This window comes from Delphinus delphis, chromosome 17 (genome assembly GCF_949987515.2).
Source record: "Delphinus delphis chromosome 17, mDelDel1.2, whole genome shotgun sequence".
In the NCBI taxonomy this organism is placed as follows: domain Eukaryota; kingdom Metazoa; phylum Chordata; class Mammalia; order Artiodactyla; family Delphinidae; genus Delphinus; species Delphinus delphis.
The window spans coordinates 44567216-44580062 of NC_082699.1; the positions used below are offsets into that span (position 1 = coordinate 44567216).

General features: G+C 36.9%; 1 protein-coding gene across 3 annotated transcripts in view; it reads right to left on the reverse strand.

Moving 5' to 3' along the window:
- RNF19A (ring finger protein 19A, RBR E3 ubiquitin protein ligase) overlaps positions 1–12847 on the reverse strand; it is a 61311-nt gene that overhangs the window by 26949 nt on the left and 21515 nt on the right. For all 3 annotated transcript variants that reach the window (XM_059994987.1, XM_059994988.1, XM_059994986.1), the window contains one exon: positions 7415–8180. In XM_059994987.1, the coding sequence (XP_059850970.1) occupies positions 7415–8088 (674 nt within the window). In that variant the 5' untranslated portion in view covers positions 8089–8180. The remainder of the gene's footprint in view (positions 1–7414; positions 8181–12847) is intronic.

Here is a 12847-nt window from a genome sequence, read left to right on the forward strand (position 1 = left end):
AATATGATGGCTAATTTTAAAAAATTAATTCTTAAAATAAACTTTTATATTTATTCCTGTATCTCAAAAGTTCATCACTGGTGATATTTGACTTTGACCTTGGATGAATACTGATTAAACATCTGGCCACTTGGCTTTTATGAAAATGTAGATTTTGATGTATCTCAAAAATTAGGACATAATAGGGCTTCCCTGGTGGCACAGTGGTTAAGAATCCGCCTGCCAATGCAGGGGACACGGGTTCGAGCCCTGGTCCAGGAAGATCCCACATGATGCGGAGCAACTAAGCCCGTGCGCCACAACTACTGAGCCTGCACTCTAGAGCCCGTGAGCCACAACTACTGAAGCCCACGCGCCTAGAGACTGTGCTCTGCAACAAGAAAAGCCACCACAATGAGAAGCCTGCGCACCACAACGAAGAGTAGCACCTGCTCGCCACAACTAGGGAAAGCCCGCGTGCAGCAACGAAGACCCAACGCAGCCAAAAATAATAAATTAAATAAATTTTTTAAAAATTTAAAGGCTCCGTACGCGCAGGCTCAGCAGCCATGGCTCACGGGCCCAGCTGCTCCGCGGCATGTGGGATCTTCCCGGACCGGGGCACGAACCCGTGTCCCCTGCATCGGCAGGCGGACTCTCAACCACTGCGCCACCAGGGAAGCCCTGCAGTATTTTTTTAAATAGAAAAGCTAAGATGTCCTACCCCAGAGCTAAACATTTAAGTCCCATTCAATCTAAGCAAATTCCAAAGAAAAACAGGATTATCTTTAACAATACTAACCAAATATTTTCATGACTGTGAATTTTGATAACTATAAAAGTTAGGGTATTTTGTCTAGAACCTTTTTCTTATGCTAACAATTATTGAGAGTTTACTATGTAAGTGTTCCGTTTTCATACACATTCAATCTTAGTAACTGTGTTAAGCACATTCTATTATATATCGAGCAATTAAATGTACCTAGCATTCACATATTTTGAAAACAGAATGTCAGGACTCTTGAAGATGATTTTCATTGTGTGGGAGCCAAACTTATTTTCCACTGGAGAACAGCTCTCAAATTATAATGGAAGCAAATAGTAAAACTAAATTAAATACAAAATATTTGCTTTAAAGAAAAATTTCAATGCTCTAATGCATTAGGTATTATTTGAGAAAATAACAGGCTCAGCAGAAGGTCACAGAAATAACTGAATAATACTAGTTAACTAAGTAAACATCTCTGGCTTAAACAGTACACAAATCTTGGTTCAGAAGATAGTTCCATTTCTTTCTATGATCCCTTATTTAACTCAGGTCTTACTTTCTGTCTCTATTTTTCAGCTGAAGATCTCTAGTTACTTGAAATGTTTAAACATTCCTACTTAGCAGCAGTGGAGGGATAGGAAGAAAGTGGGAAAGACGGAAAGGACTGAAACAGGCAGTTTTTCCAGAAATATTTTCTATTTGTTGGATTGTTAATAGGTGAAACATACTAAGAAAGAACTCAATGGTCAAGTTAGGGACATGCTAAGCAAAATTAAAGTACTTTTTTGTTTGTTTTTTTACTATAGGATTTGCTAAAATAATTTTTAACATACCAATAATGTACATATATAGTAAACATTATTTTCCAAATTTATTTGACCATGACATGTATTTCCTGGGAGTGTTTCACAGTACTAGAGTTCCACAAATTAGCATTGAGGAGGTAGGAATACCAACTAGGGTCGTATACTCTGCCTAGAGCAAATTCCTCATGAAGGAACAAGTAAGAAGAACAAACTATACCAAACATGAAATGGAATCCTAAGAAAGATATAATAGTCTCAATAAAATTTTTAATTAAAAAATGAGAAAAAAGAAAAGAAAGATTATCCAGGAGTCCAAGATAACTTTTCCCCCAAAAGCACAAAGCTTTAACACAACCTTTAAAGAACAAAGAAAATATAATCAGAAATACCAAAATTACTTGATCCAGTTAAGGGGAAAAGTCAAGTTTTATATTCAAATCAACATGCTCATGATCCCATTAGCAAGAAGTTACTATTATTCCGTGGAAAAGGAGTGACTTAATTAATATATTTGAGAGACGGTTTAGACAAAGTGAGGCTCATCTCCTGGTTCCCCCTTTCAGGATCTGCTTTCCTAGAGAGGATGCTTTCTGTTCTGCTTTCAAGTACATGCTGTAGGGGAGGGGAGGTCTACGGTTGTAGAGAACCGCCCAGATTATTTGCAGAAGTCTGTCTAATTTCAGGGTGGAGTGTTAGGCCATTTGGGATGCATATCTAAAGCTAACTTCTTTAGCTAATTAAAAGAAGTAAAAGAAAGCTGATATGTCTCCTGTGTCTTATGTATCAACTCGGTTCTTGTTTTCTCAGACACATGTACTTGTTTCCTCGGGAGAAAATCAAAGTTGGACCTGTTCTCTGTTCTAAAAGGTTAGCCTACAAAAGCATTTCCAGCATGTCAAAAGACGGGCAAGTTATGGCTAAAACTCTTCTTTGGAGGACGGGAATGAGAGTCATATAGATAGAATAAAATTCTAAAAATACATGTTCCTTAGTTCCTAAGCCTATGGTGCCACTCCATTATGAACAGTGTCCATTATGAACAGTATCTTCCACCAGAGTAAGTTATTATTTAGAGCCATTTAAATGTCAGTAAATCAGCTCAAAGCTTAACAAACCTGATTATAGTTGAGCACACTGCTTAAAAATGGTTTATTAACTGTTCCTAAGACATACGATTTACATTAATGGCATATATTCAGATTTGTTCATTCAATAACTCTTTATTGAGCATGTGGTTAACCTGTGGTTATAAAGAAAAAAATACTTTTTATTTTTACTCTTGAGGGGCTCACAGACATTAAATCATTAACTATATTCTAGTATAATAAATGTTCCTGCATATTCAAATCTCCCCAGTAAAGTCAAAAGCACTCACATGAGATGACGTGGATAATGTGTGCTAGTAGAAGGGTAGTCTTAGCCAATTGAAACAAGTGATGACAGAAACCAAGATGCCAGTTTTTTGCTATCTGCCTAGACAATGTACAAACTAAGCCTCCTAGGCAGAGGTAATAGATATTTTTATCCAAGGCAGGTCTTATGCTTCCCCTCCTACATGTCCCTCACTGTAATTCTTTTCCTCAGCCATGGCCAGATTTTTCTCTGAACCTGTATAGACTGGCATGTTCTAGAAGCAGTCCAGATAACTTCACCCCGGTTAAATCACAGCACACAGGTTTGGCCTCCTAGACCCCTTCGCAAGAGGGATTTTCAGAAATACATACTGTCCTTTAAACAAGCTTAATCTGCCCTGGCCCTCAGAAGAGAGGAAAGACTATTAGGTCAGAAACCCTCAGATGTCTCAAATAGAAACCAGGTCCAGGTTTTCTTTCTACTCTGAGCTAAGGGCAATATTTCTCAGTGTGTTAAACTACATGTTTAAGTAAAACTGGTGTCAGATACAGAAAATGGTCATTTTGGTAAGTATCAAAAGCAAGAGGAAAACATAATTTCACATTTAGCATTTCTGGAAAAAAGTCTTTCAAGTGTGTTGTACAATGAAAGGGATTAAAATACTACACACATGCCTGTGGTCCTAGTACGTACTACTGGCTATGCATTGCTATGAATAACTGTCAAACAGTCAGATATTTACCAGTATCCTCTGTGCCAGATTTCAGTAATAAATGGAGTTTAAATAAGAAATTTCTCTCTGTGAATCCAAAGATTTTAATAAGTTCCAAGAGGGCAGAGATTTTCATCTTTTGTTAGTTATTAAAAATTCCCAGTACCTGGCACACGGGTGCAGTAAATATTTGAAGAACTGTCTGATTTAAAAAAATAAAAACAAAACTTCAGAAATGGAGATGAGGAGTGATAAATAAGAACTATAAAAAGCTTACTGTGTGCTAGGAATTATGCTACCAATAACATTAAAAACCTTCTCAATCCTTAAAACATGATAGGATAGAGATTCAAAATCAGGTCTGTCCACGCTCATGCCAAGTACAATTGTAATTTGTAATGAGGTCTTATGCAGTATTCTATGTTTTCAAAGCATATGTATAAATTTTGTCACAGGTGATCTTTTCCACATAACACAACCATAAAACCTATAACGTAATCAAGTATATAAAATATGCTCTTACTAATCTAGTGAGCCAGCATAAATTGAATACAAATGAAAATACACAAAGTGATTAATCTCTGTGACATGTTTTCTTTGTCCTTTGTGCGTAAGACTACTAACCACCACCAAAACCAAAAATTAATTTATAGCCAAATTAATCAAGACTAATTGTTAAACTTATGTAACAGTCAAGTGGTTTTCATAATAAAGGAATCTATTTAAGTAGGTGTTTCTATTATTTTAAGATTATTTTATACTTAACATTCATGTCTTCCTCTCCAAAATACTTAGAATACCTAAGCCATATTATTTTTTAACACTGATGTCTCAATAAGAAGAAAATGTGAAAAATACCTAAGAGTACGAGATTATGAAAAAAATTTAAATTTACTGAGAAATGTCATATACACCAAAGGATTTATAAAGAATAATAAAATGAATACCCCCTGAATCTACCACACAAGTTAAGAATAGTATCAGTAGGGTGATCATATAATTCACAACCTGACTGGAACACCTGAAAAAGAAAGGTAATGCTATTAAAATTTACACCAGTACAATAAGCATGAATTGGAACTATCTTGGGCAAACCAGAACCTATGGTTACCTTGTTTATCTGTGGCTTTAGAAGTTCCTTGATTGCCCCTTTGAAGTTCACATCCTTCTTCTTCCTCACAAGAGGTAACCATGAAACTAAATGCATTTATCCATTTTACTGTTAATGAACTTTTTTGTTTGTTTCTTTGCTATTATGAACATTCTTAAATATGTCTCATAACTAGATGTCTCTTGGCACACAAGTAAAGAGTTTCTCTGAGGCATTTAACTAGGAGTGGATCTTCTAAGTTACAGGATGTGTGTTCAATTTTACTAAATAATATAGCAGTAAGTGATCTAATCAATCTATATTTTCTTTTAGTTTAATTTTGTCCTTTTATTTATATAACTTACCTCTGTAATCTGTTTTGATTTTGTTTTAATTTATTATATGTGGTGACAATCTAATTTTTTCCCCTTAAATAGCTAATTTTCACAATTCTATATGGTGAATAATCAATCCTTTCCCAGTTGGTTTGGCATTCTTCCCCCCAAATCAAGTTCTTTTTTTTTTTTAATAAATTTATTTATTTTATTTATTTATTTTTGGCTGCATTGGGTCTTCGTTGCTGCGCACAGGCTTTCTCTAGTTGTGGCAAGCGGGGGCTACTCTTCGTTGCAGTGCACGGGCTTCTCATCTCGGTGGCTTCTCTTTGTTGCAGAGCACAGGCTCTAGGTGCGCAGGCTTCAGCAGCTGTGGCACGCGGGCTCTAGAGCACAGGCTCAGTAGTTGTGGCGCATGGGCTTAGTTGCTCTGCGGCCTGTCGGATCTCCCTGGGCCAGGGATTGAACCCATGTTGCCTGCGTTGGCAGGCAGATTCTTAACCACTGCGCCACCAGGGAAGTCCCCAAATCAAGTTCTTAGACAAGTGAGAATCTACGTCAGCCCTATCTATTGTGTTCTATTAGCTTGACAGTGTTGATATTATCCACTATGATGACATGATCCATCAACCCAGCACAGGAGAACATACCTATTTAGTGACCAGAAAGCTTGTGCTCCTGGATTTACTCTCTCAGTCTCTCCTGGTCACAGGTTCTGACACGAAAGCCTCCTTTTAATTTGTTCCATCATTTTCACACATTTTCTTTTAAAGCTATTAAATGCTTAAAGGAACTTGTGAAACGCCTCTTATCCTGGGGTTCCATGAAAGACAGTTAGAAAATCACACTTTGTCCAGATGAAATGTAAAATACTTCTGTTTGAACTCTTGCTATAGGGTATTTGCTATAATGACTTGCAAAAGGCTTTTTTTTTAAACCTAAAATTTGTAATCAACTTGAAATCTACTCTAATGAATGTACACACCTGCATTAGTGAAAATATTCTGCAGGGGTCCACGGGATCAAGAGTGATACAATCGTACCTAAGCTCTTCTTCTCTAGCTCAAATTATTTAAAGGCACTGTTCATTATCCCTATTTTCTCCCCATCTTTTTCTTGAGAATTTAACCCTTCACAGGTCCAGAGTTTGCTTCTACCATACACCTGGCAGCACAGCCAACCTTGGCCCAGTTTAGAAAGTATCTTTAATATATTATTTTGTTATTTATGTTACAGTACAAGCATCCTGCAGTATAGGAGATCATAATACAAATGTGATACTGAACAGTACCTCCGAGTCCTTCACACAACTAATGAATTCATAAAATGTTAAATAATTAGATAATCTAATATTTTTAATGCTTTATGTTTCACAGAAATCCCTGGTGGACAGTGAAGTGCTAGTGATACCTGGGAAAACTGATGGAATTTGCACAGGCTAGAAACATACTATTACCTTTCTCACTTAAAATTATGGAATTGGTAGACTAAATACAATCTGAAAATTTGCTGCTCAATAAGTTTTTAATAATGGATTTGATCAGAGTCCTGAAATTGTCATTTGATAAATCAAACTCACATTTCAGCCTTGTCTCTGATTATACCCAGATAATCTTGGAAGTTCTGGGTTTTCCCAAACTCTTATTTATAATCTCTGGCTTACTAATGGTATGCTAAACTCATCCAGGGTTTATGGCTTTCCTTATTCGTGAAAAGCATATGACTATTTTTTTCTAGTTCTGACAACCATACATGGTAAATACCCTATTAACAGGAGCTGCTGTTAACATAATAACCAAATATACAAGCAAAATTATTTTACTTTAAATATTGGGAAAATGGTATTTGTAATTCAAAAACTTGAGGCAAATGAAGTATTACATAACCTCTAGATCTTGTGTCTCAAGAACACATCAACTCATGAACACATCATACTGTGGCACGCATTAAGGTACCTTTCAAAAGGGTCATTTAAGTTTAAACAAGTGACTCCCCCACCAAAAGCAAACAAACAAAATGTCTGCTCATTTCATCTATTATAACAAAATAAAAATTCTCCAAATGGATGGGGAAAATAAATAGGACTAGATCCTGCACTCTACCATCTTATCCTTTTCTTCTGAAAACAGTCTTAAGTGAATATATGATGCAAAGACAATACAAAAATGAGTAAGACAAGATTCCTGCCTTTAATATCTAACATTGTCCCTGACACATGGTACATACTCAACATATTTTTGTCTACTGTCTACTGAATGAATGAATTACCTGGCATGTTAAGATTTTTCTTTTGAGTAACAGTCAGCAAATTCTTATTTTATCCACAGAGAAAAAAATTAACTCAAGAAAAATCAAACAAAATCTTCTTACCCACAGTCTGGAGCTGGACACCACCTACAATCAGGATCCGCAACGAGCCACCGTCTAAGCATAAATTCTTCATATTTTTCCATCAAGACATCATCACTTAATATCAAGCGAATATCGTGGGGATTAAACCGTTCAGTACATTCTGGGCAACTGATATTAACCCTACTTTCAGAAATTTCTATCCTTAGGTATTGTCGTAAGCAATCCACACAAGATCTATGATGACAAGTCATTATCTCAGGAAATCTGTCTTTAGAATGCCGTAAAAGGCACAAGGGGCACTCTATAAAGTCTCCAACTTGTTTGCTGATAGAAGTTAATCCATTGTCAGAGGAGGTATTTGTAGAGAAAATGGAGTTCTTATCAGTACATATTTCGGAATGTATACTTTCAATACTCGCAATTCCATCCACCCCGCCATTTAGCTCCCTTGATTTACGTTTGTTATCCTTTTTCCTCCGAAACAGAGAGCCTATTGAAATTCTTCTTTTTTTGGGTGCCTTTTTGACTGAAGGCAAGCTCACAGATGAAGCAGAAGACTGAAGATCTCGATCTGAACCCATTTGCCGATGTAAACTCATGTCTAAAATGCTCATTAGAATTGAGTCAGGGTCTGTGTTTACACACAGCCCTTCATTATATTTAGAGATAAAACCTGTTTCTTGTTCTTGCATTCAGATTAAGTCATGATGTAAGAAAATCCTATATAGTTCCTTCAGAGAATTCTTGAAGGAGTTCAATTTATGGTAGACTTATCACAGATGTTCTGAAAAGCAAAACAAAAACACCAAGATTATTTAATTGCATGTTTCTTAATAAACTTACAAACTCTCTATGAAACTTCAAACAAGTATGTTCTTTAATCATTAGTTTTTGGTTTTGATTTTTTTAAATAAGGCCAGTTTATTGAGTAGTCTACAAGAGAATATAAAACCAATGCTGATATAACACGGATGTTACTTAATCTTAAGAGTCTAGATTTGAGCTGACCTTATTCTTAAAATCTTGTACAGGGCTTCCCTGGTGGGGCAGTGGTTGAGAGTCCACCTGACGATGCAGGGGACGCGGGTTCGTGCCCCGGTCCAGGAAGATCCCACATGCTGCGGAGTGGCTGCGCCCGTGGGCCATGGCCGCTGAGCCTGCGCGTTTGGAGCCTGTGCTCCGCAACGGGAGAAGCCACAGCAGTGAGAGGCCCGCGTACCACACAAAAAAAAAAAAAAAAAAAAAAAAAAATCTTGTACAAAACTTATGATTTTTATCACACTCAAACCTCAATGATTCCCACTGCCTTTAGGAGTTTAAAAAAAATTGATAATAAAATGGACATGCAAATACAAATGGCTAAGTAGAGCTTACACAATTGTGAAGAACAAAGTGTGTGGGGGGGCAGGGGATGCTCTTACACTGCCAGATATAATGACTCATTATAAAGTGAGAGTAATTAGGAAGACAGTGTGGTACATCACAAAGATGGATACAAAGGCCAGTGGAACAGAACACAGTCCAGGAAAAAAGTCCCACATATACACATGGATACTTAACTTATTGCCAAAAGTGACACTGCTGAGCATAAAGAATGGCCTTGTCAAAAACAAAACAAAAACAACATAGTACTGTTTTACTGGCTACCATCTGAGAAGAGAAAAGGAACTTAACCTATAGCTAACCCCCTGCATAAAAATCAATTCATGGTTCATAGATCTAAATATGAAAAGTAAAATCATGACGCTTCTAGGAGTTGACAGAAGAGAATATTTCAACAAAAAGATTTCTTAAACAAAACATACTAAAGTACTTACCATAAAATGAAAGACTGTTAAATTGGACTACAATGAAATGAAGAGACAGTATTAAGGGAGTGGGAGAAGACATTTGCCACATAAAACTAATAAAGGACCAGTATCCAGAATATGGAAAGAATACTTAGACGTCAAGAAGACAAAGCAGACAATATAATAGAAAAATGGGTGAGGGACATAACAGGCACTTCACAAAAGAATATGAAAAAGTGCTCAACATCATTTGTCGTACACATTAAAGCCACACTGAGAGACCACTACACACCCAGCAAAATGGCTAAAATTCCAACTGACATTTCCAAATATTAGCAAAGATGTTGACTGCTGGTAGGAGTTTGGAAAACTACTTTGAAAAACTGTTTAACAGTATCTACCAAATTTGGACACATGGATACTCTATTATCCAATTTATACTCCTAGATATGAATGCATGAGAAATGAATGCACACATGTACCAAAACATCTACATAACAATATTCACAGTAACACTAGTTATAATAAGCCCAAACACTGGACACAACCCATATTTCCATCAACGGTAGAATGGATAAACAAGTTGTGGTATATTCATTCCACATTCTGGTATATTCTGGTATACCAGAAAGCAATGAAAATGAACAAAATACTGCTACTCATAAAACAAGAATGAATCTCTCATAAAAGGATGTGTACTGTATAATTCCATTTAAATAAAGTTCAAAACCAGACAGAGCTGGGCTTCCCTGGTGGCGCAGTGGTTGAGAGTCCGCCTGCCGATGCAGGGAATGCGGGTTCGTGCCCCAGTCCGGGAAGATCCCACATGCCGCGGAGCAGCTGAGCCCGTGAGCCATGGTCACTGAGCCTGGGCATCCGGAGCCTGTGCTCCACAACGGGAGAGGCCACAACAGTAAGAGGCCCACGTACCGCAAACAAAACAAAACAAAACAAAACCAAAACAGACAGAGCTAATCTATGACGTTATAAGTCAGTACTGTAGCTACCTTTTGAGGAGAGGCACAAAGGAAGAGGCACATGTATAGTGGTTACAAAGGTATGTTCACTTTGTGATAAATCACTGACCCACAGATTCATGATTAATGCATTTTTCTTGGTGATTGTTATACCACGATTAAAGGTCAAAAAAAAAAAGCTCCCTGAGGTGATATCCACACAATTTCACTCAGGCAAACTTTACTCATGTCTATCAGTTTATATTTTCCCATCATCTGCAGCATATTCCCTTAATTCTGAGGGAAATAGAGTGTGATGGTAAATGAACTAAAAATTTCTGCATATTTTCTTCTTTATAGTTATTATTTTCTCTTGCATCTCAAAATGCTTTCTGTACTCCAGGGTTCAATATATGTATCAATGAACAGAACTGTAGAGGGACTCTATCTTGGGGATTCTGTTCTAAGAATTTATCATTTAAAACATTAAACCAGTGGTATTTAATGAATATCAGCTGGAGAATTTTTCAAAACACACTTTTAGAAATTTGATACCCATATAATTCATTATCCAAAAAAGAACCTAGTAAGAGTGAATGGACGTGCTATTAATATTTAAACTAGGATAACGGGGCAAACTAGAACATACTGTCATCCCACTTAGGAAGACTTCCTAAAACATTCTGCAAATAAACAAATAGGCATCAAAGGAAAAGAAACAAATTTGAATACTAAAAAATTTAATATTTTTATATGGTAAAAAATACTACAGAGTAGGATGATGTGATAAATTAGTAAAACATGTATAACAATGAACAAATTTCCTTAGTATACAAACAGCTTTTACACATAAGTAAGAAAAAGATGTACAACCTAGCAGTAAAATGAGCAAGGATATAAGGAGGAAGTTTGGAGAAAAAGAATTACAAAAATTAGGAAGATAGGAAACAGTGTTCAACAACACTAAAGAAATGAAAATTCAAACACCAGATACACCATCTTTGTACACATCAGACTGACAAAGGTTGAAAGGGTTGGTGAACGTGTATTGAAAGAAGCACCTCACATATTGTTGGGAGGACCGCTAATCAGCGCAACTCTGGGGAACCAATTTGGCACTATCTATTAAACTTCAAAATTGCTTTGACCAGCAATCCTACATGTAAAATTTATCCTTCAGAAAATATGACACAAGTGTGCAAAGAAATACTGTGCAAGGAAACTCACTGCAGCCTAGCTGATACAAGCAAACAAAACAAAACAAGGCGAACAAGCCCCACACAAAACCTGGAAATAACTTGAGTCCCACAGGGAACTGGTAAAAATAAAGGAGCCAACCACAATTTACATGTAATGATAAGGAAAAGATCTCGCTACATAATACTGAGTGAACAATAATAACTGCAAAATAGTATGTATAGTATGAACCCATATGTGGAAAAAAACGCACCCACAGAAGTTTACGTGTACCTACACAATTTCTGGAAAAATGTTAAACCATTAACAATGGCTACCTTGGGGAGAATAATCTTTAGTATTCACTTTCTGCTTTCTGCATAGTTTACAATTGTATCATGAGCATCTATTGCGTATAGTTTAAAAAAAAACCAGCTAAGGGCTTCCCTGGTGGCGCAGTGGTTGAGAGTCCGCCTGCCGATGCAGGGGACACGGTTTCATGCCCGGGTCTGGGAAGATCCCACATGCCGCGGAGCGGCTGGGCCCGTGAGCCATGGCTGCTGAGCCTGTGCGTCCGGAGCCTGTGCTCCACAATGGGAGAGGCCACAACAGTGAGAGCGTACCGCAAAAAAAAAAAAAAAAAAACCCAGCTAATTGAACCCCACCAACGACAACAAAAAACATATTCCACTCTAGAGCTACCCAATCAAATTGAGGATGTGGTCCAGAACTTGTATATTTTGAAAATGTTCCTCAGTAATTTAGTTGCACACGCTGGTCAAGAACCACTAATTCTAAAGAGAGTCTGCTAAACACTTTCACTTAAAAACAGAATTCTATAGGCTTGGCCTCCAAAACAAGGCTCCTTGCTTTTCATTAGTTCAGGTACTGAAAATAAAAGTGCCATTAAAAAAAAAAAAAAAAAACCTCAGTTTATAGTCATTTTCAGCCTATGGGGCTATAGTGAGGTAGTACTTAAAAACCTATGTATAGAGATACGAGAGACATTTAAAAAAACCCACATAAATTAATGACTATCTGTAGAAAAAAATCCATGAAAGGTGTCTAAAAGCACGTGACTCAACAGTATTGGGAATGCCTCAATCAAGGGGACTTTGGCTTAATTTCAAAGTTAAAGTCTAAGCCTAGCATGTGCTAAACCTCAGGAGGTTACCACCATAAACAAGATAGACATGGGTCTCTGTACTCAATGCGATATGTCTGGAGAAGAAATATGTATCACAAAACCAATAGTTATAAACTTATATATATTAAATTTGTCTCTGTTACTACAACTCTTGAAAACAGCTGAGTCCATTTTCACCAGATTTAGAGGGAATCTTTCAGACATTATGACAAACTATAGGCTATTACAGAATTCATCTTAAAAAGAAAGGAAGCCATCTTGTAAGCCACCTACAAGATTAATAAGAGGCCCTGCATAACAGCAGATTCAAAAGATATAGTCAATATTTCACCCCACCACCCTGAAGTGTGGACATATTCGTCCCTCCTTCCCCTCCTCTCAG